Below are 27,773 nucleotides of genomic sequence, written 5' to 3' on the forward strand. Positions count from 1 at the left end.
TGCTGTGAAATATTTAAACATTCTTCAAACATTAATGCCAAAGTTATGACATTTCTGCAATGATACACATTAGTTGGATATTAAAGTGGAAGGGGGGGGATTGAAGTTCTTAAAATTCTTAAGGGGGGAATGGATCTATAAAGGTTGAGAAACACTGTTATTCACAGAAAAAAAATTATGGTAATATTTATCAGCGAATGGTGACAGATTTTGTGTCTAAAATAATGTGAAATATAATATTACATTAGAAACTAGTGATTTTTTTTTCAGTTTCCGGTAATTTTCATCAGGCTTACATTTCAACAAAAAATTTAGGAAAAATATAATTATTTTACCATCCATAATCAAACTTTTTGTCTGTGTAGGAATTAGTTGAAATTTTCAGAAGAAATTACATTCTCAGTCATGTTTTGTAAATTGGAACAAAAAACGATATAAAAAATAAAAAAAATAATAAATTTAAGAAATTTAATTTACATTTACTTTGAATAGTGCACCGTATTCAAGTTAGAGCCACTTAAACTAAGAATTGAAGAAATATCATCATTAATTTTAGTATTTTGAAAAATATTTCTCATGAGCGCCCTTTTTTTTTTTTTGGAAAGGTGAGGAAAGTGTTAGATTGATCCATTTTTTCCTGAATTACAGCCACTTAGGTATAAAGAAACAATATTTTTTTAGATTTTTGATTGTCGTTCAAACTGCACTCAATTAGAAGTTGCTGATATTTTTGATTTTTAATGTTGAAAAAAAGAATCAATGGTAAAATTATATATTGAGAAAAAAAAAACATTTAAAAGAGCCTATTTATGATGCATACAATTTTTTCGTATGTTTTTTTTTCAAAAAAATCTTGCCAAAAACAGTTAGAAAAAATCAAGGTATATTAAATAAATCAAGTGTTTAATCGATAGGTAAATCTCGAATATTTTAAAATAAGAGATTTCATAGATGTTTTTGTAAGAAGAGCACGTCATGTGAAAAGCGAGTAAATCATAAAAATTGTTGAAATTTTTAAGCAGTTGAGTAAACGAAAATAATGCATTGACAATGCAAATCTGACCAAAACGGGGTGTGGAATTCTTCATACATAATTTGGTCCAAAAAATACCTTGTGTGGAAATTCTGCGAATGTTGCAAATAAAAAATGCAAAAAAATCACGATTTGTAGATTTTTTTGCTTGATTTTTGGAGAAAATAAATGCTTTTTAAATAATCTTTATGTGTGCCGTTATCTAGAGTGAAACGGGACACATGGAGCAAATTGGGACAGCTGTTTCAGCTTTGTTGCTGCACAATATTTAGATATTTTTGATAAATTCCGGACAAAACAGACACAGAGCAATAAATATATTGCATCGTTTTCCAAATTTCTAACATTAAGTGCTTTAAAAACTGCTGTCCCTATTTATACTGTAGTCCCGAGTTGACGCCCCAGTTTACGATATTTATAAGTTTACGTCTTTTTGTGTCAGGTTTGCAATGCCTAGAAGCACATAACTGTTTCAACTGCGTTTTTATTCCTAACAGAAAAACTTTTTATTACGTTTCTGTCCTGAAAATCTACACTAAACTTTGCATTTTTTAACGTTTCGAGAAAGTAAAATTTAAAAGACTCAATTTGGCTCAAACATCACAAAATAATCGATTTCCTGGTGAGACAGCGTAGCGTTTATGGCTCCAGTGCATTGAACTTAAACTTTGCAACCACAGCCTTGAAAGCATGCAATTGAAAAGTTGTCCCTTACCATGTAGGTGATTGGGATATTTCTTGAATATAAACAAAAACAAGTTGCAGTGCAGTCTGGATCAATGTTTGAATCTGTTGTGCAAGGGGCAATGTTTTCAATGAACGCCACTCACGGTTACGGGAAGAACCGTTTAGTTGGTTAAATGCTTCCCAATGGAACAGATCATTAAATCATGGTGAAGTGTGTGATATTGGTGCCTTTGGTGGTGCTTGTCCAGCTAGCTCAGTGCTGCCAGTTTGTTTCTCATGTGTACTGTTATGAAGACTATTTTCGGTGTCAACGGAAGGTCTCTTTCGGGATTTTGTGCCAGTCAAAGTTTCCAGTCAATCACACGGTGAGCTGCAAACGCTAATACATTGATTCAAGATAACTTATCATACCAATCTACAGAAAGTCATTCTTTCGGATCACTTGGACACATATCTTGACAACTTCAGGCTACGAAAATACCGCCTCAGTCAGCATGCATACTCCAAAATAAAATACTTAAGTTCCCAGAATTACTTGGAATCACCCGAGAAAGTATCAGGTATCTTAGGAATATAAAGTGAATTGTGTGACTTTGTGACTTATAAATGCTCAGCTCTTGGACTTGTCTCCCCAATCGTTCTTGCAGACCTGCTGGGGACCACGTTTTATGCAGTTGTTCTAACGTTTGGAAGTCTTTTTGTTGGAGCCTCCGCGATTGACTGGAATGCCCAGGATAATGCTACAAGTAAGTTCGATTTAGGTAATCTTCATAGGACGTAACTTTCTTCTATTTTCCGTATAGTCGTGTCATCTTTCGGTAAACTTCGAGTGTACGCCAGTGTGTTTCTGATAGCCCTGCACTGCGGAATGTGTGTCGATGTTAACCCTGAGAAGCAGGTTTGGTTTGGAACTTTTCCGAGTTTATCCAGTTTTAAAATGAGTTCTTTACGCAGGTATTGAAAAATCCACTGATGACTGACCTCCTTACATCAATTATCGTAGTTCTTCACTGGGATATTTTTTGATAGTTTTGAGCAAACTTATCTGATTGATGTAAATATAGTTATTTTGATCACCCTTCATTAAAAGTGAAGGTTTAAAAATAATTTTACATGTCATCCCCTCCAATGAATCCTTTTAAATTAAGATAAACGTTAATTAACCTCATTTCACCACGCTTCTCCACCGTAGCAACCCAACAAACGATAGACTTCAACTCCATCGTCGTCGTCGTCGCGTATCACATGACATACTGCGATCAACTGGCGGTCGCGCCCATTTCTCTTTGAAGAGGACACACAGTGTTGATGGAACTGATGTACTCTCTGCCGATGGTGCCGCTTCCTTATACTAGACACACGGGGAGCGTCGGACCAAGCTGGCCATGACTAGGTCTGCTGCTGCGATGTTTACATATTTGAACTGCCCCGTTTAGCATATTCACAGTCGTATGTCAAGCGGAGTTTGCCATGACCGACAACTGCCGAAAAAGTCGGAAAAGTCCCTGGGAAAATGGGGGAAAGGGGGGACATGTCACGACGCTTGCTTGGATGTGTATTTTTTGTGGTAGGGAAAAAAGATAAAATGTTTTACTTTATCACTGTTGCGCGTTTGGCGCACGCTGCTTTTCCGAGGAAAATCCCAACGAAAAGGCGGGAAAATGTGGTGTCTTCTTCTTTCCTCGTAGACGTTTTCCGAACGAACGATACTGAGGCAACAGCAAATGTACCGGTTATTGTTAGACAAATTTACTTGTGGTTACGAAATTGCTTTTGCAAAAATAGTTGAACGCTTGCTCGAGGTCTTATCTGAGCGGTGTAGCGAGAATCGTCGTTGGTTAGGTCGAGATTTTCCGCGGCGACCTCGCGTGATCGTTCGGACAGATAAATCCCGCCACTGCTGCTGGCAGCTGTGCCCAGCATCCCGCTCCCACACCACCCCACAGCTTTTGTGGAGGCAAAAAATGGGAGGACCAAATTTTCATCACTAGCGAAGATGGGCCAGGAATTTTCATATAGCGCAACTCTTGGGCCGCAACACAATGCACAGATGGCTTTTAAGCTAATCTACAACTATATCAATTATGAATTTTTGCCGTACCCTTCTTCAAAAGCGAATTTGATTTCCTTGATGAGGGTAATTCACGTTTAAAAAAACAAAAACAGTGTCACAAGTGTCTCTAATTGCGTGCAGAAGGAAAATGAATGGTTGCGGTGGTGCGAAGACAATTAGTCACGTTTTTCCTAGGACAGAAAATATTTGTCGGTTTTGAATGCATTTTGGCGTGCGAATCGCGCCGCATTAGTGCTGCTAAGTGACAGTGAAATAATTCATAAAGGCTAATTTGTTGCAAAATAAACATGCTCGTTGATGCGTACCTGAAATGTGCATGTGTAGTGGGCAATGTGCGATGTGTGATGTGTCATATTTTGCAAATTATGATGTCAAGATAAATCATTTTGTGTGGAAAATGTGAATCCAATAGTGCAGTTCAGTGGAATTGTTTTGAAGTTCTAGTTTAATGTTGAAGAGTTTTTTTTATTAAATTGACAATCATACTTAGATTAGTTGCTTATTAAAAAAAATGGCAAATTATTTTAATTAAGAATCAGAATTAAAATTGAACTTAAGAGATCTTGCAAAACTACTTGAACGTACTGTAAAAGTACGTTGTTTCAAGTAATCTGGTTATCAATTTTCCTAATCAAGTCGATGGAAAACAAAAGTAAAAATAATCAAGATCAATTGTCAAAAATATTTAGCACAAATTATAACATTTTATTTTCAAATTCTTCAAAATATATGCTTAAACAGCAAAAATCTTGTTTTACAAACATTTTCAAACTGAAGGCAAAACAATGCAAAAATGAAGAAAATCGAATTTAATTACACATTTAATACACACAATCAACAGTGGAAACCACTTTCAGAACTGTTCACTGATGTTGCTATGAAGAAATGGAAAAGATTTGTCTACAAATTCTTTTTTTGCCTATCGAAGTAAACTTTGAAGAGAGAACGAAAACAACAAAAATTAAAGTGTCTTTGTTAATATGAAAAAAATACAACCGCTTCACCAATACTTTAATAGTTCAAAAGCATTTTTTAATTCAATGAAAATTATTGTTCAATCAACTGAATTAGTACCATTGTCATTTTGGCATATTTGTTTTCTTTTTCTATATAATTATAATCATTTTTAACTAAAAAATAGTTAAATTCAGGTACCATTACCGCAATTAGTTCTATATCAATGACAGTTTTTTTGTAGCATTTTTGAAACCCAATTATTGCTAGACAACTGTTGAATTCATGGCTTGAATCTTTTGTATGTTGCTGGAACACAAACTAAAAAATAGAAAATTCGCGAAAATATTTAAGAAAAAAATCTACAAAAAGTCTTGCATTTTTTTTGTTTGTTATTTAAGGCTAAAACTTTCAAAATTTATACTGCAACCAAGATTAGTTTACAATATGAAAAAAATAAATTTACGAGCCACACTTTGAACTACAATTAATTTTATTTTGAGCTCATATTTCACCTCTCAATTATCTCTTTCAAAACACGAGCACATCATCCATCAACTACCATTTTCGTTCCGCCAGAACTCTGCCCAGTGTTGAAAGCCTAACCTGACAGTGACGGACACCGTCAAACTGTTGCTATCGGTTATTTTTAAAAATGGAAAACCAAACAACTTCCTTCGCACGCATCTTTTTTCCCTCCTGCCACGCTAATCCAGTCGCACGAAGAAGAAAAATAAATTTGACACAAATTATGACATAATTTTTCCGACCGTCACCTCGTCGCATCCTAAACCTTAAACACACTTGGAAAGAAATATGGCGCCACAAATAACAATGTCGGAACAATTAGTTGAAAGCCATCAGAATTGGCCATGAGTTTTGGCATTTGACTGCCAGCGAGGGGTCGTACCCCATCGATCAACAGTGCCGCCGAATGCAATCCACCAACACCCACAGGTGGCAACCGTCGCCTACTACATTTCAACACACTGTGTCGGATCACGAACCAACCCAGAAGTGAAACGGTTTAATTTAGTGGGTTAAAAGTTGGCAGGAGAATAAATCCCATTTGTTTGTGGCCGATTCCGTCATTCCGCGCACAACTTTGTCAAATTCGCTAGCGGGAAAAACATCTCGAAAACAGAATGTGACTTATCGGATTATTTTGGTCTATCTGGCGGGAAATAAATTATCGCCAGCTGATCGCGATCGCAGCCCTAACCCAAACTCTAGAGCACCAACATGGCACCAGTCCAGCTAATCCATTACTCATCCCATCCCAGCGTGCCCGCCCAGAAAACGGTCCATTGCGTGGGGAATGAAACAATTTAAATTAGCAAATCGCGGTCGCTGGCGGCGGTGCGAAATTCAAGTACCACGAATCGTGACTTAATTAGGCGCACTCGACTCTAACCATATGGCCGCAAGTCTGTAGCGCTGGCCGGAGGCTAATCTACGAAGACACATTGCGGCGGTAAACCATCTGTGACAATTATAAACATTTTTACAAGATTTTTCCGTTCCTCGGGGCGTACATTCCATGTAGGAGATCTGAGATCTTAGAATCCAAGATGTAAACATGCTTGGGCAAACTTTAAAAACACGACATCGGACAACATCGCACTATGAGAACTTACACAGAAAAAAAAGTTAAAATTTGCAAGGTTGAAAATTTGGTTGGATAAATATTACCTCTGTAAAAATGTGAACCTGATGAAAATTCATCAGGTCCAGATGTAATACTACACATTTTTTACACAAAAGCTGCCAACATGCCCTGATGAATATTACCATCATTCTTATTTTCTGTTTATTATATAAGCCAATTAATTAAAAATTCAGTAATTTAATGATATAGTTTATTGAAATCGTTCCCAACTCAACCTGATAGTAAATTCCTAATTTTTAATAAGTCTTATTTTAATTCCACGTTTTCGCAAATTAACTTAACTCTGTATATTTTGTTTATTTTAATGAAATTTTGTCCATTATTCAGATGTCAAACGATTTTTCATCATTAGTTTTTCATCACAGTTTTGTGGGCACAAGAAGGGCGTATTAATATTTGATAATTTTTATCTTGAAAACGATTTTTCTTTTCAAGTTTGTATTTGGAAAAAAAAGAATAAGAAAAAATGGCTCTTCATTACTAAAATTCAAAATCCAAAAATATATGTTTTTTATTATAGATTTTTTTTCTGATAGGGGTAATTCTCCGCAAACTCACACAGTTGGTTAGCATTGATCATGGCCGTTCATGATCACCCTCTACAGACATGGACGACGAAACAAGGAGAAACGCAAAAATCAACTTTTTCAAAACTTTTTTTCTTAGAATTGTGATTACTCGTGATGGTTACAAGCAAACCTCTTATGTTTATATATATTTTTTTGTAATTGTCTGCTCTACATCTTTGTAGAACATTGTTACACTCTAAAAAATTACCCTGCAAAGTTAGAAAAAAACACAAATTTTAAAATGAAAATTTTTGTTCTAAATCAAAAAAAGACCCTTCTGAGTTAACGTAGATTCGAAAAGTACTTTAAATTTCCCATGTTCCAATTTTTTTTACAGTTGAGTAACGGAAATTGGCAGAGTTTTTAAATTTTTTTTAGGCTGCATATTATTGATAAAAACCTCTTTTTTCGCATGGTCGTACCACCCAACCGTCACGAGATATCAAAAAACGGACCTTGGATTCGTGATTAGGGACAAAAGTTATCCCTTAAACAAAGTTTCACGCAAATCGAAGAGGGGCCGGGGCAACTTTTCCCGATTTCTTGTGAGTTGGTAAGAATTACCCATATGTTTTTGATCGTTTTTGGATGGGGTAAAATCTGCAAAAAATTGTGATTTACAAAAAATAAAAATTGTCAAACAAAATTCAAAATTAATTTTTCGATGCTGAATCCACATTTCAATCGAAGTTAGTTTTTGCCATTTCTGAAGGAAACAGCCCTGCAAAAAATATGTATGATAAGCTGTGTTACTACTGTGGTTGCTGAGATACAGCATATGAAATTAACAATTTTGTGAAATATGAGTTATTCTCTTTTTTTAGCTAGCCTTAGTAATTTTCTAACAAGTGAAACAAATGGTCCAATTTTGAATGCTGACAAAAGAAAATCTTGTGGTATTTGCAGCTCTTTTAATTGAAAATAAATTCCAAAATTTTAGAACCAAAATAGTAGCTTATGCAACAATTTGCAAAAAGAAGATTTTTTCAGCACGATTCGTACATTTATCCAAAGGGCTTTACCGAGTTGGATAAATACGAAGAGTGCTGAAAAAATCAAGTATTGCAAAAACTTCCATACCGTCATCTGGGGCGAATCGGGATTACAGTCTAAATAGGGACAGCACGTTTTAGAGCACTTAATAGCTTGATACAGTCGACTCTCTGGCTGTCGATCTTCTCGATATCAATATTGCTCCATGTACCGATGAATTCTTCAGTCCCTTCAAACTGCATACTTCGATTGTCTTTATTCCTCGATATTTTCTCTTGCTTGAAGGATCACTTCCTCGACGGTCCGTTGGATTCTATTTGCTCTAAATATCTATTCCGGCTGTCAATAATTTCATTTTCTCATGGCTTGCATAGACATTTTTCTTAATAAACGAAGCTTTGAAGGTTGTTTGACATTTCTTTGTTTTTGTTTGCTGGACGTTGCCATGATTCTCTCCCATAGCTGGTTAGCAAGAAAAAACAAATTTCAATCGAGTCTTCATTTTGCATCGTTCTGTAAAGTGATGCTTCTCTTCCTCGACGGTCCCTTGGATATTGACAACCAGAGAGTCGACTGTATTTGGAAATCGATGCACTATTTTTGTTGATCTATGCATGTTCTATCCGAAAGCAATAAGAACATCAAAAAATTAAGAGGTAACAAGGCTACAACAGCTGTCTCAATTCGCCCCATATGTCCCGTTTCACCCCAGATGACGGTACAACATTTTTTTCAAATCCGAAAAACACCCTTTGATGGAATATTAAGTCAATTGTCTAATAATACTCAATTCACTGATGAAATCAAAACTATATTGAAAAGTATAACTTTTAATTACTTTTTTTTTAAACATTAGTGCGATTCAAAACCGGGTACCTCTTGACACATAACACAGGTTTAATTCAAAATTTGAGTTCAATCTGACCACGGAAATCCCCTCTGAGACCTCGAAGTTTGAATTAGAAAAAAGGATGGAGAAAATCATCTGTTTCTGTTATTAATCTATGAAATGCGTAATTATTTTCCGATCCCCAATAATTATTGGTAGCAGAATCAGAAGATGGCAAACGTTTAGGTTTTTTCCCACAACTTTAAAAGAGTTCAAAATTTGAGCATTTTAAGCTAGATTTTAAGGCATTTTTTACGGAATACTTGAACGATTAACGATTGTCCACGCTCCATACAAAAAAGATTTGTTTCATATGGAAATTGTCCATTAGAGGGAAGGGTGGGGGGTCTGAGATTAAAAAAAAAGTGTCCACGTGGTTTATGGATGGACCCTTAGCTGAAAATTTTGAATAATGATTTAAAAAAATCTGGTTCCAGGGAACAACTTTCCTAAAAAATATCGAATTAATTATCAACTCTGTATTTTGCATAATTACCTTATCCCTCATTACAACAACTGTTCTATCAAGCAGAATTGATAGCACTTTTCAGTCTCCCCTGAAATGTGTGTCCACTAAATTGTCTAAACTAACCAAATGTGCACCCAGCCCGTTCATCACAGTTGGCCATCCTGCCGCACACGGGAAATGTCAGCTTTATGCCGCTGTGATCCAAATGATGTGACGACTGGCACGCGTAAGCCAAAACTTCCCCGGTTTCTCCGCCCCTCCTCCGTAGCAACCAAATCGCCACCTGTTTTCAAATAAATCCACCGCCTACTACGCACCACAGGAGGGGAGCAACGCTAGTGGGCGAAGGTAAATAAACCATTTTTCCGCAGCTGCCACCTGCCCCTGCCCGCGAAGTTTCGCTCATCAGCCGGTGAAATTGACCAATTAATCAAAACGGAAACGGTCACTGCCGACGCGCGGGCCTAATCGACAGCGCCACTGAACCGTCGTCGGTCAGGTCGTAAAGCTGTCGATGCGCGAAAATTGGACGGTAATCCAACGAGACAAACGCCAGCCGACTGTCGTCTCTAGGGAGATCTGCTCATCCGACGAATTGGCAAGTGGTTGCTGTTGTGACGTTCAACGTTCTGCTTTGTTTACAAAATGTCTCACTTTAACATTGTGGGAAAGAATCCGCTTGTTTTGACAATCCCTTACGATGACAATAAATTCTGTATTGCAGTTGACAACAGCAAACAAAAAAATACCAAGCGTCCCCACCCCTCCAAACCACGGTGCAGCAGGCCATGATGGCGAGTGTCAGAAAAACACACTGAAAAAACTGTAAAATTTGATCCCGACCGTGTCGGCTACTAGATCAGTCACACCACGTTGGGATGGTGGCGCACGCGTGCCTCTTGACCGTAGTAAAAATAAATCTTCGAACAACATCGGTTTTGAAGGTTCATTTGAAACGCTACTTGACGCCTGGGGGGAAAAGGCTCGTAAAAATAACGCAGAATGGTTCTTTAACGATGGTGAATTTTTAATATTCTTTTAAGCTGCGTAATTCGAAAGTGTGTGCGAGGTAAAGCCGTGCGCTGAGCGTTAAGATAATAATAAACTTAAGGGAAATGAGGCCCGAAATTGCCTTGAAAGGATTAAGTTAAGGTCTGTTGTAATGATGTAATAATTCAACTAGGGCATTTCCAACATTTATTGTGCAAAAAAAAGGTTGTTTTTCAAATAAATTAATTTGTTTCAAAGATTTTTCACAAAAATGCATTTGAATTTCTTTTGAAATTATTTTAACTAAAGCTGAATTTTTTTTGTCAATGTAACAATATCAGATTGCTCTATTTTCAAATTCTCAAAGAAAAAGCAGTGATAGTGATTAGTAAATCGCCTGCAGTTATGCTAAACGTTGTGTCTAGGAACCCTGGCAGCGTAACGATACTAAGTGGAGTGCGTTTAGCTATTCTATTGTTACTCATCATCAAGTTTTCAATACATGGAATAATTTTGTATCATTTTTCCAAATTTTCATTTTGAAATTCAATTGATAAATTTCAGCTACATATAAAATTAAATATTAAGGCAAAAATTTGTACAACTGATAAAAAAAACCAATTCCTGTTCTTGTTTTAATAGAACAAATTAAAATTGTTTTCCTCCTATGTCCATTAGGTTGTCCAGAAAAAATAGCCCCCTGCTCCACAAGCAGAATTTTATTTTTATTTTTGGTTTTTTCAAGCAATCTGTGCCAATTTTGAGCGAAATTTGTTGAGGTTAACCCATTGATACACAAGCCTCAAACCGGTAAAAAAAAGTTTTTCATACAAAAATTACATTTTCAAATCGCAAAAAAACTTTTTAACGATCGAGTTTTACAGCTTAGGTATGTTGTACAAAGTTGCAGAGCATTAAATTTCCAATGAAAATCTCACTCCTGGGAATATTAGAATTGAAACAGCGCATAGTGCAGACCTAACGGCAAGAAAAATTAGTTTTTCAAACCTTTTTTCGATTTTTTCCATATAAACTTCACCTTCGAGTATCAATGGGTAAATGTTGACCGATTTTGCTCAAATTTGGCCAAGAGTCCTAAAATAGGTCAATTAACAATATCCATATAGAAAAGGCATTTTGAAAAAGTTGGCTAAAATAGACTAGACAAAACATTTCCATTACAGATGCTTCGTGTGCATAAAATTGCTTATCTCAATGACTATCACTTTATTGCTAAGGTATAACAATCACTGTTATCTTTGCTTAACCTCTTTTATTGCCTGCAAATTTACAACGGTTCAACCTTCAACCACAGTCCTTCCTTGGGCTGGAGCACGCCCGATCTAACTGAGAACTCCAGCGGAATGGCCGTCCGCGAGCACGGACTAATCCGGTACTTGCTCAGCACCGTTGCCAGTCCGACTCTGGATTGAAGCATCCCAAACCGCAACCCGATGCAGATTCGTGGTCCCTCTCCGAACGATAAGAAAGTACACATGTGCCGTTTGGCCATCTCATCGGGGTGGAATCTGTCCGGATTGAATACCGCTGGATTCGGATAGTACTGCTCGTCACGTTGGATGGCAAACACCGGGATTTGTACCTTCATACCCTTCGGGATTATTACGTCAGTGTTTGGAATCCGATAGTCTTGGAAGGTTTTCCGCTCCAGAACCGGTACGGAAGGGTACAGACGGAGTGTTTCTGGAACGGGAGTATATATGTTGGTTAAGTGAATTTCATAACAATTTTCCACTCACCATTAATGCACTGATCCAAATACTGCATATCGTTAACTGCCTCGTACGTTAATCCACCATGCTTCTCCATTGCTTTCAAAACACATGATCTTGCCTTTTCTTGATATTCAGGCTTAAATGCTAACTCATACAAGCAATACGTCTGATTTGAAGAAGACGTCTCAAACCCAGCTAGAAAGAAGATAAACGACTGCGCAGCAGTCTCATCCAGCGTGAGATCCCCCTTGTTTTTCATGGCTATCAGCAAGCTCATGAAATCGTTCCGCTCCACCGAGTTCGTCTCTCTGTACGCGATCGTGTCGGCTACAAGTTTGTGGAAAAACCTGGCCGCTTCCTCTCTAAACAATCGGATTCGGAGCTTCCTGCCTAGCTCAGGAAACAGTCTTAAAAACATCCGAACCATTCCCGAATGCAAAGGATCGTCAAATACCTGAATTCCAAATTCTCTGAATTGACTTTTTGGTTCCAGAAACGTGTTACACTCGATCCCAAAGGCACAGCTTCCAATCACATCTGTGGTGAATCGTGCCACACCGTCCTTCACTTCAATCTCGGCGCCACTTCCGACCATATTTGTCAGGTACTCAGCAAAGTTATCTCCAACAGCCTTCAAAGTGGGGAACATCATCTTCATCTTGCCCGAGGTGAACGTCGGCGTAAGTCGAGTTCGCAACGACCGCCACTTGTTACCTTCGATGCTGAACAAATGACCACTAAGTGGCTCGTCTCTTTCGTTGTGGTATATTCCACGATCGGGGAAGTAGTTAAAGTCCTTGATGAAGATCGTCTTGATCAGGTCCAAATCGGTGATCATCAACAGGGGTTGAAGAAAGAAGTACAGTCCAAAAAACGAGCCGCAATCCTTCATTGCATTGTACTGCTGAATCGACATGTCGGCGATCGATGTTTTGTTGCCATCCTTGAAGTTCCCGTACGGAAACTGCGGCTCGATAAACGGGACATTCTGGCGAGCCCAATACGAGTACTTGTGCTTCACATAACCTATGCAGAGCAGCAGGACTGTTACGAGCAGTACAACTAACACGAGAGACATCTTGATGACCGACGCGGGTGAAAGATGGATGGAAACTGGCTCGGGTTTCGGAGTAACTGTACATTGTGAGGCTGCTGCAGATAACAGCTAAAACATATACACTGTATATGACTGGTTGTAAAACGAACGAGAATTGCCGAAGCAAACTGCTCTCTCAACACTGCCTAATTATCTCAAGATAAGGAAATGAAGATCGGGATGATTGTTCGTAGTAGGTCATGAACTCAAAGCATGCTCAATTTTGAGAAAAAAAATAGATTTGCAATTATCTTAAAATTAAATTCATTTACCGTAAAACGGGGTGACTTTGATAGCCGGGTTGACTTTGATAGGTTCGCGATTTTTCCGCAAAATGAAGAGTACAATTAAAATACTTACGGAATGGTTTAGAATCATACTGACTGTGGTAGAGAAGTGTTCAAAGTACCTCAAGAAGAACTTTTCATAAAATTTGGAATAGTTTAAAAAGTTAGTTAACTATAGTTAAGAAAATGTTGATTAAAGTCATTATTTTAAACTTCTCAAAGTGTCATGATTTTCTCAATGAACATGATTTTGAATCGGAAAACGGAATGCATTTTCGGATTCCTTGGACAATTTTCCACTAGGAGAAGGTTAAATAAGTTTGTAAATAATAAATAATATGTGTTTTTGAAACACAATTAAAAAAAATCTCCAAATTTATAAGCAATTTCAGCTGAACAAATTTCAAGTAAAATGTGAAAACTTGTGATTCGTGCTTCAAATTCAGTATAAAATGCAATATAAATCGATAATTTTATAAACAAAACTAGTTTTAACAAATTTCAGGCAAAATTCCTACTTTTTAACAATTTTACCTAAAATTTATATGTATTTTGTTAAAAAGCTTATAAACTTAGTTAACTAAATATAAACATTGATTTTTGTTCTTAAAAACTATATCAGCTACTTTAGTGATGGTACATTTAACGTACAAATAAAGTTTGAACATCTTAAATATGTTTTTGACAAGAAAAACTATGACTATCAAAGTCACCCCGGAATTTTAACTAAGAATTTTTAACGTAACTATTTTTCTAAACACTATTGAAAAAACTTTTTTCCAAAATAATGCATGGACTTTGTGTGGCCTACCCCAGTACATGTTTTAAAAATAATAACCTTAAAAAAAACCTTATCAGTTGATAAATATTCCAAAAACAAATTGAAATCCTATCAAAGTCACCCCGGTTTACGGTATAAAGAAATAAAATATGGTAACTTAATTACTTAATTACTTAATTACTTAAACTTAATTGCCGAGCTTCCGTGGCCGTGAGGTTACGGGTTTCGCCTTGTAAGCGGAAGGTGATGGGTTCGATTCCTGTCTGGCTCGGCAAAGTCAGATCCCTTAACGGTACACATCAACCATAGCTTTTGCACCCAGATTTCTGTTACATACATTTTAGTATCTTCAATACTACGGGAACTTTCGATATAATATTTTATTTATCCCCTAAATTACTGTCTTCGTAGTTATTTACAACAATGTTTGACTATTTTTACAACCAGATTCTTGCAAGATTGGGTCCGTAAGTTTGACAATGTTGGAATAAGAAGACAACAACTTCCTTGGTTGCTGTGCACCCTTAAAAGAGTAAATATGCTCACTGGGAATACTGACCGGTAGGGGATGGGTTTCGATTAGCGGCGTGCTGGGTTTCCAATCCAGAGGTCGTGAGTTCGATTCTCGTACCGGGATGATGAAGTTTTTTTAATAAGCTGATTCATGCTAACAAAGTATCATATTTCACGAGGAATTTATTTTAAAGCGATCTATTTGTTATTTGTGTGACGATAACTTGTAAGTTTACAACTTTTTATCAGGTTAGGTTCAACGAATCGATGTGAACATATGATAACTGTTGCAGTGTTGCCCCCACTAGCGTGTCCAGATCCTCGAGGAAGGTGGGGCAACAATATGCACGTTTTAAAATTTTAGTCATTTATGAACAACCCCTGACCAATTTTAGAACAAAATTCTGAGGATTGTGGTGCAGCTGTCCCATGTTGCCCCACCCTGTTCACGCTAATTTTTAACCCAAATACATGCCAGTCTAATTTTTTGTCATTTTATGAAAATTTATGATTTTTTTTTTGTAAGGACAATTGTCCACGAAGGGGGAGGTGTTGAGATTTTATCCAAAAAAGTGTCCACGTGGTTTATGCAAGGTCCCTTTGAAGAATCATGATTTCTTGATATTTATGAATAAAAAGTTACTAAAAAATTTACAATAGTTACCTGCAGCGGCGTCGAGTTCTGACTTATTATGGGGGGGGGGTCATTTGGCGGGTCAAAAATAAATTAAAAGCAAAATGTATTCCTGGGATTCCATGCTACAAAGGACTAGCTAATTATACAACTAAGTGCAACAAAGTGATATTCATAATTCTCTAAAAAAAATAATTTTATTCGAAAAGGAAGATGTAAAAATTAAACACACAATCACTTAAAATTTACAACGGTTCCACCTTGAGCCACAATCCCCCCTTGGCCTGCAATACAGTCGATTTGGTCGAGTACTCCAGCGGAATCGTCGTTCGCGAGCACGGCTTAATCCGGAACTGGCTCAGCACGGTCGCCAAACCCACCCGCGATTGAAGCATTCCAAATCGCAACCCGATGCAGATCCGTGGACCTTCGCCAAACGGCAGAAAGGCACACAGATGTCGCTTGGCCACTGTATTCGGGTGAAATCGATCCGGGTTGAATACCGTGGGATTGGGATAGTAACGATCGTCTCGTTGAATCCCGTACACTGGGATGTGAACTTTCATTCCTTTGGGAATGATTACTTTAGTTCCGGGGATTTGATAATTTTGGAATGTTTTTCGCTCAAGAACTGGAATCGATGGGTACAGGCGAAGAGTTTCTGAAAAGTTAACACATTTTAATGAAGTTAAAAGTAATTAAGCAAGTTCTGACATACCATTGATGCACTGATCCAAGAACTGCATATCGCTAACAGCTTCGTACGTTAATCCACCATGCTTCTCCATCGCTTCAAGAATACACTCTCTAGCTTTCTGTTGATAACCCTGATTCAATGCAAGCTCATACAAACAGTAGGTTTGGTTCGAAGAGGACGTCTCTAATCCTGCCAGGAAGAATATCAACGATTGTGCTGCAGCCTCATTCAACGTAAGATCTCCCTTGTTCATCAATCCGATCAGCAAGCTCATGAAATCGTTCCTATCTGTCGAGTTTTTAACTCTGTAGGCGATCGTATCACCAACAAGCTTCTGAAAGAACTCGGTAGCATTCTCGTTCAACTGCTTGATCCGTAGCTTATTGCCAACTTCCGGGAAAAGCTTCAAGAACAATCGCTTCTTCCCAGAATGCTTCGGACTATCGAAGATCAACCGAGAAACACTTCTAATCTGACTATTCTCATCCACAAAGGTATTACACTCAATTCCAAAGGCACAACTTCCAATCACATCCGTGGTGAATCGTTGCACAACATCCTTCAGTTCCATCTCTATCCCACCGCCAACAGCACTCACCAAAAACGCGCCAAAGTTATCCCCAACGGCCTTCAAGGTCGGAAACATCATCCTCATCTTGCCCGAGGTGAACGTCGGCGTAAGCCGAGCCCGCAGCGATCGCCACTTGTTACCCTCGATGCTGAACAAGTGACCACTTAGGGGGTCATCCCTAAGGTTGTGGTACACGCCACGATCCGGGAAGTAGTTGAAGTCCTTGACGAGGATCGTCTTGATCAGGTCAAGATTCGTAATCATCACCATCGGCTGTAGGAAGAAGAACATCCCGAAGAATTGTCCGCGGCTTTTCATTTCGTTGTACTGCTGGGATGAAATGTCCGCGATTGATATCCTGCCGGAATCTTTAAAGTTCCCGTACGGGAAGCTAGGCTCGATGTAAGGGACATTTTGGCGTGACCAATAAGAGAACTTGTGTTTGACGAAGATTAAACTTAGAAAAAAGAACGTTCCAAGTAATACAATCAGGAACATCTTGACCACAAAACTGACCAGCTCAGGCCAAACTGACTGCTACTGAGTGGTTAGAAGCTACTGAATGCAGTCAAACAACTGATAATGTCGAAAGTAGCTTTGTTTGTGGAGAACAAAAAATCCACTGCATTGCCAAAATATCAAGAGATAACAAATAAATTTACGATAACATGATAAAGGTGTGTCTGTATGTCTCAAAAATGCATAACTTAGGCTTCTTATCTAGTACTGCAGACAAGCTTAACACTAAGTCAGCTTAATTTGATTATTTGGAGTGATAATTTTCCGATATTTTTTTACTATCGTGTCTTGACTGTATTGCTTATTAGGATAAACACACGATATTTATGGATACGAACCTCATTGATATAGATACTCACCATTGCAGCAGAAGCTAGAAAACGGATTCGTAACGTGCTCGTTTTACCAAATAAACATCGTCAGTTTACTTTTATGAGTTATCCAAGCTGGTTTGCAATAATAAAAATGTTGCTGTAATTAGCGATTCTAGGTGCAACGGTCCTGTTGTTCATAAATTTCAAACTCTCCTATTGGCACCGTCAAAATGTCCCATTCATCAAGCCACGCTTCCCGTACGGAAACTTCAAGGATGCCGGACTGATCTCAACTGCTGAACTGGCCGCCAAACAGTACAAAGCGATGAAGGCTCGTGCCCCATTTTTTGGATTGTACTTCTTCCTTCAACCCCTGGTGATGATCACCGATCTGGACCTGATCAAGACGATCCTAATTAAGGATTTCAACTTCTTCCCCGATCGTGGTGCCTATTACAACGCTAGAGATGACCCACTTAGTGCGCATTTGTTCAACATCGAGGGGAACAAGTGGCGATCGCTGCGAACTCGACTTACGCCAACGTTCACCTCCGGCAATATGAGGATGATGTGTCCGACCTTGAAGGCCGTTGGGGATAACTTTGGCGAGTATCTGACAAACATTGTTGGTAGTGGTGCTGATATCGAAGTAAAGGACGCTGTAGCAAGATTCACAATGGATGTGATTGGAAGTTGTGCCTTTGGAATCGAGTGTAACACTTTCTTCGACAATCCTAGGCATAAAAGCACGATGAGGTTATTTTTGAGACTTTTCCCCGAGCTCAGAAACAAGTTACGGATCAAGCTTTTGAACGACGATGTGGCCAGCTTCTTCTATAAGCTTGTAGCTGACACGATCGCGTACAGAGAACAGAACTCGATCGAGCGAAACGATTTCATGAGCCTGTTGATTGCGTTGAAGAACAAGGGAGACCTAACGCTGGATGAAGCTGCTGCGCAGTCGTTGGTATTCTTCTTGGCGGGATTTGAGACATCCTCTTCAAATCAGACGTACTGTTTGTACGAGCTGGCTTTGAGTCAGAAATGTCAAGAGAAGGCAAGATCTTGTGTTCTTCAAGCAATGGAGAAGCATGGTGGATTGACATACGAAGTGGTCAACGATATGAAGTACTTGGATCAGTGCATCAATGGTAAGGTGGTGAAAATGAATCATCGAGTTGGTCTAAAATTTCGAAATTATTTCAGAAACTCTCCGCTTATACCCATCAGTTTCACTGCTGGAGCGAAAAGCCACCCAAGACTATCAAATTCCAAACTGCAACGTGATCATTCCCAAAGGGATGAAGGTTCACATCCCAATCTACGGAATCCAACGGGACGAACAATACTATCCTGATCCAACCGTTTTCAATCCAGATCGATTTCACCCCGATGAAGTGGGCAAGCGACACCCCTGCACTTTTCTGTCATTTGGTGAAGGACCGCGGAACTGTATCGGGAAGCGATTTGGTATGCTTCAGTCCCGGTTGGGACTTGCCACGGTGCTTAGTCGATTTCACATTAGTCCTTGTTCGGGAACTTCGATCCCGCTCGAGCATTCCACCAAATCTTCCACTCTGAAACCAAAAGATGGAGTGTGGCTTAACTTGGAACCGCTTTAAAATCTTAAGAGCGAGTCCACGAACAGGGCATACCCCTTTGTATGGGACGTCGTTTGGACCTCACCAATCTGCCTGAAATTTTCAGGGGTTGTTTGTACATATAAAACTAGCATCTGGCCAAAATATAAGCACTCTAGGTCAACGGGAAGTGGGGCAAATCGGGACACAAGGTTTGAAGGTTCAAAAACGTCAAAAATCTTAAAATGGCTATAACTTAGGCAAAGTTCAATTTAATTTCAAAATTCAAAATGCATCTTAAAGGGCTTCAAAACTGCAACAAAATGCAGGGAAGAGCATCCGAATTGGTTAATTCTAAAGGGAGTTATTGGCATTTTAGTGAAAAAATAGCATCATTTTTAAACTGAAATAAAAAAGTGTTCCATCCAGATATCAACTCGGTTCGACCTGCAGCTTGTAGGGGACATCTGGGACTACCATCTGAGACTGAGAACGCTTTGGGTAAGGCAGTTTAACATATTGAATAGACACTTTTACTTTTAGTGAATTTTTTGGTAGTAAATTTTTGCTCGGGGGACCCCTTAGATCCCATTTTCTGGTGATAATTTTATCATATTCGTGTTCCTGGGACAATTTCACAAAAGAAACATACATAAAAACGTATATTATCATTCATTTTAACCCTTTAAAAAATGAAAGATTAAAAAAAATTAAGAAGCTGTTTTTTTTCTGGTGTCATCTAGTATCCTTGGAAACGAACTTGATTTTCAATAAGTGTGAATCAAAGTTTTTTTAAACTTTTATTTTTTAAAGGGTTAAAATGGATGATAATATACATTTTTATGTATGTTTCATTTGTGAAATTGTCTCAGGAACACGAATATGATAAAATTATCACCAGAAAATGGAATCTAAGGGGTCCCCCGAGCAAAAATTTACAACCAGAAAATTAATAGACTCATTTGAAAATAAGGTAACTCTTTCCGCCAAGACCAAAATTGTTTTTTTAACGTTTTGTTTACCATGACTTAGTTGGAAGAAAATTGAATTGGTGTCATTAAATGTCTCTAAGAGGATTTTTGCTAGAAGAATTAGGTTAATTTGTTTAAAAGTGTTCGAGAAATTACAGTCAAAAGGTAAATATTTATAGAGCACTAGAGCTACTAAGGGCGTAAGGTTTAAATCTGAAACTACTAAACAACTTTTTTATGAAAATTATTTTAACCGAAGCCTTTTATTAGGCCGAATCATAAAAAAAATCATTTAAAAAAAACTACTTCGTATTATACAAAAAAAATGCAAACATATTTCAAATACTCGCTCCAAACATTTGAAAACTTTGAGTTGTGATTACATAAAATGATATTTCAAGTGAATAGGAGATTTTTAAGGTAAATTCAATGCTTATCTATTAATTTATTATAACCAGTAAGATTTGTTAGGGATAAAATATTTGCCATGAAAAACATATTTTGTTTATTATTATTATTTTTTTCATTTAAATGTTTTGCCATGAAAAACATATTTACTGCATGATTTTTGCCTTCCTCACCTTACTTAGGTAAGGCTATTAAATCACTCAGAAAACGAACTTCTTAGTTTTACCTCCTAGACCCACCTTCATGTATACATATCGACTCAGAATCAAATTCTGAGCAAATGTCTGTGTGTGTGGTGGGATGTTGATCAAAAAAAAATTGCACTGGATTATCTCGGCACTGGCTGAACCGATTTGGACCGTTTTAATCTCATTCAATCCGTCTTGGGGTCCGATAAGTCACTATTGAAAATTATAAAGTTTAGTTAAGTACTTCAAAAGTTATGCTAAAAAAACGATTTTGACAAAAGTCCGGAAGATTGTAAAAAGGGTGGTTTTTGTAAGAAAACCCATCATGCTATACATTTTTAGAAAGGTAATAAAGAGACCTTTCTAACGCATTAAAAACATTTAAGATCTGACAACCCTATCAAAAGTTATAAGCACTTAAGTGTTATTTATGCACTTTTTGGACGCCGGATCTCAGATATTTTGATGAAAACGTTGTCCGGATCTCTCATGCAACCTATCGTTGGATAGGTAATCAGAAGACCTTTCCAACGCGTTCAAGACGTTGAAGATCTGACAACCCTATCAAAAGTTATAAGCATTTAAGTGTTTTTTATGAGCCTTTTAGAGGCCGGATCTCATATATTTCGATGAAAACGTTGTCCGGATCTACCATGCGACTTGTCGTTGGATAGGTAATCGATAGACCTTTCCAACGAGTTCAATAGATTCTAGATCTGACAACCCTATCAAAAGTTATAAGCACTTAAGTGTTATTTATGAACTTTTTAAGAGGCCGGATCTCAGATATTTTGATGAAAACGTTGTCCGGATCAACCATGCGACCCATCGTTGGATAGGTAATCAAAAGACCTTTGCAACGAGTTCAAAAGATTGCAGATCTGACAACCCTATCAAAAGTTATACGCACTTAAGTGTTATTTATGCATTTTTTGGGAGGCTGGATATCAGATATTTTGACAAAAACGTTATCCGGATCTATCTTGCGACTTGTCGTTGGATAGGTAATCAAAAGACCTTTTCAATGAGTTCAATAGATTGCAGATCTGGCAACCCTATCAAAAGTTATAAGCACATAAGAGCCCTGAATTATGAAGATCTGACTACCCAATCTGATGGTATGAATCAAGTTGATAGAACACTGAAAGGTCCGCCCTTTTGTATCTATTTTGGATAGCATTACCCTCTAAATGTGAGGAAGGCACCAACCACCTAAGGGTGGATTAAGTAACGTTTTTTTCATTTGAACTTAATTGGAAATTGGACGCTCTAGTCGATATTGTACTGCCGCTCGAAGCTAGTCCGTCTAATATGTAACTCGTCAATTTTGAGGTAATGATGCAGTTTGGTTCAAAATCATGTAAACTATCAGAAAAACCAATAAAATGTAGTACTTTGTTCTAGAAAGCTGGAGAAAACCTCCTTTTCGTGAAATTCTAACACGTAGCCTTGTGGGCGAGACAACTTTGACACGCGTTTTCTCAGCTTGCTGTTTTTACATATGGGACGGACACGATTAGAGCGGCAGTGTAAGCACCTTCGGAAATCGTGGAATCATGTTAAACAACGAGATCATTAAAGTACGCAGTTTGAAGAAACCTACGAATTCACTGTATTAAATATACTACATTGCAGATAAAGAATCGTAGATTTCATCTACCATTTCAGACATCAAATAATTTATTCTTCTTTATGTCAAGATTTTAAATAAGAATCATGACGATAATATCACGTGCTTCTGAATTAAACAACATTTCATCGTAGTAGGCCAACTTCGATTCCATATTGCTTGTTTTTTGTTTGTTGGATTTGTAAAATTGTCTACGAAAACTGTTCGAATATCCCTTACAACGGTTCCACCTTCAGCACCAAATCACTCTTCGGCTGCAAAATCGGTGCCTGAACGGAGTATTCCAGCGGAACCACCGTCCGTTCGGAGATACTAAACCGGAACTTGCTCAGCATAGCCGCCAGTCCCATTCGAGACTGCAGCATGCCAAATCGCAGTCCGATACACGCTCGCTGTCCATCTCCAAACGGCAGGAACGTGCTCGAGTGGCGCTTGGCCACTTCCGACGGGTGGAACCGATCCGGGTTGAACTTAAGCGGCTCGGGGTAGTATTGTTCGTCACGTTGAATCGCAAACACCGGGATGTGGATCTTCATACCTTTCGGTATGGTCACGTCAGAGTCGGGTATTTTGTAGCTTTGGAAGGTCTTCCGCTCCAGAACCGGTACCGAGGGGTACAGGCGGAGGGATTCTGCAAAGAAACTTGATTGATAAACTCATTCAAAGAAGAAATGGCTTACAAACCGTTAATACACTGATCCAAGTACAGCATATCGTTCACTGCCTCGTAGTTCAGTCCTCCGTGCTTCTCGATCGCCTTCAGGACGCTTTCCCGTGCCTTCTCCTGGCAGTACGGATTCAATGCCAACTCGTACAGGCAGTACGCCTGGTTCGAGGAGGACGTCTCAAATCCCGCCACGAAAAACACCAACGACTGTGCCGCGGCTTCGTCCAGCGTAAGGTCGCCCTTGTTCTTCAACTCAACCAGCATGCTCATGAAATCTTTCCGGTCGACCGTGCTCTTTTGCCGGTAATCGATTGTATCGGCCACAAGTCGGCGGAAGAACGTCGTAGCACTGACGTTCAACGCTTTGATGCCCAACAAATTACCCAGCTCGGGGAACAACTTCCAGAATATCCGCATGATTCCAGCAGATATGGGCTCGTTGATAATCTTTACCCCAAACTCTCGGAACTCATTGTTCGGCTCCGCAAACGAGTTACAATCGATTCCAAACGCACAATTACCAATCACATCGGTCGTAAAACGTGCCACCGCATCCTTCACCTCTAATTCAGCACCACTTCCAATCATTTTCGCCACGTAATCGCTGTAAGTATCTCCAACGGCCTTCAAAATCGGAAACATCATCTTCATTTTCCCGGACGAAAACGTCGGCGTGAGTCGGGTTCGCAGCGATCGCCACTTCTTGCCCTCGATGGCGAACATGTGGGCACTTAGTGGGTCATCCTTTTCATTGTAGTAAATCCCGCGATCCGGAAAGAAGTTGAAATCCTTCACGAGCATCGTTTTGATCAGGTCCAGATCGGTCAGCATCACCAGCGGCTCGAAGAAGAAGTACATCCCGAAAAAGCGACCACTTGTCTTCATCGAGTGGTACTGCTTGGACGAGATGTCCGCCGTTGAGATCTGGTTGGCCTCCTGGAAGTTTCCGTACGGGAACTTTGGCTCAATAAAGGGGACATTTTGACGCTTCCAGTAGGTGTACTTTTGCCGGAGGAAAACCACGCCGAGCACCAACAGGGTGACGACCAGGATGAGCAACTCGATGTACATCTTGGCAGGAACGGTCGAAGTCAGAACGATAACTGCACTGAATATTGATGAGCTGCTGGCGTTAGTTCTTGTATTTATCAATTTTGGCTCGGCAGGTGCTTAAACTGCGTTAGTTGGTTGCGTGCGTTAAGTTTAAGCTTGATTGCAACTAATTGCGCCAAACGATGCCAAAGTTTAAGACATGGGTTTCCTTGGACGAACCGAAGAGCAAGGGAATGAAACATTTGTGCAGTATGGTTAGCACTTGAAATTGCTAGCAAGTGGGAAACTTAGTACTGTTTTGTATAGAACCCTATATATATTATCAGCTTGGTGTTCTGGATGTTAATATATATTTATTTTGTATGTTTATAAACATAGATTAGGTTTTCGTTTGTTTTTCTTTCAAATGTTCAAAAAATTCACAACTTGGCATTTTTTAAGTTGATGACAGTAAACGCTTCAGTTTCGTCAAGCTATGAAAGATTTGGGCTCCCTGGACGCAATCCAATCGACAGAATTGAATTTTAGTGAATTGCCTGTGAAAGAATAAAGTTGTAATTGTTAGGTATAAATGCTATAAAATCTTATTCTTAAAATATTTTGTTTTAAGAATAATTTTCGTGAATATTCAAAATTGTGAATCGTGATTCACACTGCTTGAATGTGACCACGCGTCCGACATCAAACCTTTTTGTCTCAAAACCAAAGAAACCCAAATTTGGTGACATTTGATCCACCACCGCGTCCGTGGCACTCTCCCCTTTTTTTGGTTCGGTTTTTGAAAAAAAAACAATTTTTTATGCATTTTCCTAAGAGAAAACTTAGCGAAAAGTCAACATTTAGTTATCATATATGAAGATTTTTTATCATAGAATCCAATGGTGTACCTAAAATGTATGTACAGTGTTGCCAGATATGAAAATATTCTACACTACAGACACACACTTACACTTACAAACTTTCAATACATTTAATACATTACGCATTCAACCATTTTCATCGGCCCGAGGAAATTCCCCTAACCCCCATTCCAAACCACCCAAAAATATTCCGTTCACTTTTAAAAGTCGCATGGGTTCCCTGCACTTTTTCCACTAGTGAACAACAAAAACATCCCCTCCCAAATCCCCACGGGACTGTATGGGCGTAGCCTTGGAGCACAGTGTGGAAATTTACGTTCTTAGATATTTTTGGATGTACCGGGCAGCAATCAAATTGTCTAAGAATATTGAATTGACCATTGTGGCACCCCCTACAGCGTGGTGCAGACCCGTAATGCTATGCTATGCTATGCTATGTTGCCAGATAAGAAAAAATTCCGTTTGAAGATTTAAAATGTATTTTTTTAATTCTTCAAATTTCAAAGCCTACTGTGCTATAACGCACTATATTGAAGAAAATTGATGGATTAGTAAAACATTTGCTATGCGATACAGGACTTTCCAACTTGAATTATTATTCAATTAACCCTCGAGTTTTAATTGGATTTGATTTAAAAAACTCTCACCAATCGAATTCAATTATCAGTTTTTTCCGTAAGTACTCGATAAAGCTCTAGATAAAAATACATTTTAAAACTTCAAACGCATAATTATATTATCTGGCAACACTTTACGTAAATTTTGAGTACGCCATTGGAATCTTCGTCAAAACTTCTTCAAATTCGCTTACCCAAAAGTTGACTTTTTATTAAGTTTTCTCTTTTTCACTTTAATGCTAAAAAACATGAGTTTTTAGATAAATAACCATTCAAAATGTTTTTCAAAAACTGCACATGATTTTTAAAAAAATGTAAAAAAAATGCAAAAAGCGACACATTTAATTTATAAGAACCTGTTTGTTCTCAAAGAACTGATTTTGTAGGAAAGAATGCAAAAAACCTTATTCATTTTCAGATTACTTGTTAATTTTTTTTATATTAACAAGTTAATTTTAAAGGCACTGGTCATGTTCGAAAAAAAAATCAAAAACCAATGAATTTTTCAACGAATTATTTTTAAGAATTGGTCAGTTTGAAAGTAAATTAAAAACTCCCAGAAATGCATATAATCATCTTTTAAATAATCCCGAGATCTGGTCAAGTTCGAAAGAATGCAAAAACAAACAGAATTAATTTCCAAAGCAAAGCAATCCACTTTAACGACCCCCGGGTCTTTTGTGGTCTTTGTTGCAAGTTTCTGCTCATTTCTAGGCGTCCGCAGGTTATGTGTGGTGAGTCGCCCAAAACGTCTTTTACGCAAATGGACCAACGTTTTACTTCCCCATCCGATAGAAGGCCAGGAGGATAAGGCGGGAATCGAACCCGCGCCCCATAGCAACTTAGGGATCGGCAGCCGAAGCCGCTAACCACCGCGCCACGAGGCCCATTAATTTCCATAGAATGCAAAAAAAAACCCTCAAAAACTAGTAAAGTCATCTTTTAAATAGCCAAAAGAACTAGTTATGCTTAAAAGAATGTAATAATCATTTTTAAAGGAAAACCAAAAATAAAATCGTTTCAAATCCCATAGAATTTGTTTTGAGTATTCTTTGTTTTGAGGTGAAAAGTCATCGATTGTGATTGGACACTCAATAATATTTTAACTGAATGAATGTACATGGAACAAAAAATCAAATTAAATATAAATTAAAAAAAAAGTATTCTTTGTCTATAAAAATAACTGAAGAAATAGACAAACCAATCTTAAATAAATATTCATTTTTCATCCACAAAATCTAGGGCGTCCAATTTTCCCGGGTTTTGAATTTCCCGGGAAACGGGAAAAATATTTTTGAAATCCCGGGAATTCCCGGGATCCCGGGAAATTTTTGAAGCAGTCATAAAATGTATGTTTTCATAATATTTGATATTTTTTCAAGCTCAATAATAATAATTGGTGACAATCTACACTTCAATCTAAACAAGGTCGACAATTTTTAAATAACTTAAAAGAAATTAAAATTGTTTTTTTTTTATTTAAAAAAAGTTCAAATTTAAATTTTCAATGTCATTCAAATTAAATAAGTGTTTTATAAATAAATTTCTTCTATATATTTTAATATATGCCACAACTAGAAAAGCTAGACAAATTTCTTTGAAAATATCTACAAAAACGAGAAGCGACAACAAAACAAGAGTTTTTTTTTTTTGAAAAAAAAGGTCCTATAAGCTACCCAAGCAACACACTTTGTCAGATAAACGTATTTCCTAACTGGTTGTATAACCAATTCGCCTCGTTGTCACAACTTGTTCTACAACTCCTGTGAACTGGAAAAAGCGCACTTTTTTCTGTTGTATAACTTGCCAGAACAAGATGCAAGTTATCAGAGTAAGTTGTACAAATGTATTTGACAACACTGTGCTATCTAACAAGAGATTCAACGAAAAAAGGGGGCGTGGATTACGGCTGAGCTGTCAAATCAAAGCGCACACTGGAAAGGAAAGTTAGATTGAAAGCAGCTATCTAACCGTTTACTAACTTACATGTAAACAAACATTTCTTATTAGAATTTCAATCAACGACGAAACTAATAAAAGAAAGTACGCTTGTTTCTGCCAGATTTATTTAAAATAATTCGAAATTGAATTTAAAAAAAGAAAAACAATCATAGCGCGCAGTCTACCTGTGATTAGTGTGAAATTCCCTGCATGGCGAACTTTAAGATTTTCCTTTTTTGATGAACTTCCTCTTTCCCAAGATTCGATCCGATGACTTCGACGATTTGTTGTTATCTCCACGGCAGGTCCAGGCGCGCTTCCACATCTCTCCACGGGGCTTCATAGTAAACAAGCTGGCCCAAGCGTCAATAAGAAGGCTGCTG

The 27,773-nt window shown here is 38.0% G+C and overlaps 3 protein-coding genes and 1 pseudogene across 3 annotated transcripts; 1 reads left to right on the top strand and 3 right to left on the bottom strand.

The window, feature by feature from the left end:
* Positions 1-11,580: 11,580 nt before the first annotated feature.
* LOC120431322 (cytochrome P450 6a2-like) lies at positions 11,581-13,178 on the bottom strand. Its single transcript, XM_039596456.2, has 2 exons — positions 12,088-13,178; positions 11,581-12,031 (listed from the first exon to the last, which is right to left on the bottom strand). Exons 1-2 carry the CDS (start codon positions 13,139-13,141, stop codon positions 11,616-11,618), a joined length of 1,470 nt encoding a protein of 489 aa, XP_039452390.1. The 5' UTR covers positions 13,142-13,178; the 3' UTR covers positions 11,581-11,615.
* Positions 13,179-15,552: 2,374 nt separating this feature from the next.
* LOC120431319 (cytochrome P450 6a2-like) lies at positions 15,553-17,187 on the bottom strand. The gene is made up of 2 exons (XM_039596453.2): positions 16,093-17,187; positions 15,553-16,035 (listed from the first exon to the last, which is right to left on the bottom strand). Exons 1-2 carry the CDS (start codon positions 17,138-17,140, stop codon positions 15,620-15,622), a joined length of 1,464 nt encoding a protein of 487 aa, XP_039452387.1. The 5' UTR covers positions 17,141-17,187; the 3' UTR covers positions 15,553-15,619.
* Positions 17,188-17,626: 439 nt separating this feature from the next.
* LOC120431323 (cytochrome P450 6a2-like) lies at positions 17,627-19,097 on the top strand (annotated as a pseudogene).
* A 3,329-nt stretch (positions 19,098-22,426) lies between these two features.
* LOC120431318 (probable cytochrome P450 6a14) lies at positions 22,427-24,222 on the bottom strand. Its single transcript, XM_039596451.2, has 2 exons — positions 22,937-24,222; positions 22,427-22,883 (listed from the first exon to the last, which is right to left on the bottom strand). Exons 1-2 carry the CDS (start codon positions 23,988-23,990, stop codon positions 22,468-22,470), a joined length of 1,470 nt encoding a protein of 489 aa, XP_039452385.1. The 5' UTR covers positions 23,991-24,222; the 3' UTR covers positions 22,427-22,467.
* Between the last annotated feature and the right edge of the window lie 3,551 nt (positions 24,223-27,773).

This window comes from Culex pipiens, chromosome 2 (assembly GCF_016801865.2).
Source record: "Culex pipiens pallens isolate TS chromosome 2, TS_CPP_V2, whole genome shotgun sequence".
Classification (NCBI taxonomy): Eukaryota; Metazoa; Arthropoda; class Insecta; order Diptera; family Culicidae; genus Culex; species Culex pipiens.

Excerpts from the sequence above, each read along its gene's own strand:
- LOC120431318 (XM_039596451.2), bottom strand. The coding sequence starts at position 23,990 with ATGTACATCGAGTTGCTCATCCTGGTCGTCACCCTGTTGGTGCTCGGC. Across the intron at positions 22,884-22,936 it reads CTTGGATCAGTGTATTAACG|AATCCCTCCGCCTGTACCCC; the intron begins GTTTGTAAGCCA and ends GTTTCTTTGCAG.
- LOC120431319 (XM_039596453.2), bottom strand. The coding sequence starts at position 17,140 with ATGTTCCTGATTGTATTACTTGGAACGTTCTTTTTTCTAAGTTTAATC. Across the intron at positions 16,036-16,092 it reads CTTGGATCAGTGCATCAATG|AAACTCTTCGCCTGTACCCA; the intron begins GTATGTCAGAAC and ends TTAACTTTTCAG.
- LOC120431322 (XM_039596456.2), bottom strand. The coding sequence starts at position 13,141 with ATGTCTCTCGTGTTAGTTGTACTGCTCGTAACAGTCCTGCTGCTCTGC. Across the intron at positions 12,032-12,087 it reads TTTGGATCAGTGCATTAATG|AAACACTCCGTCTGTACCCT; the intron begins GTGAGTGGAAAA and ends CTCCCGTTCCAG.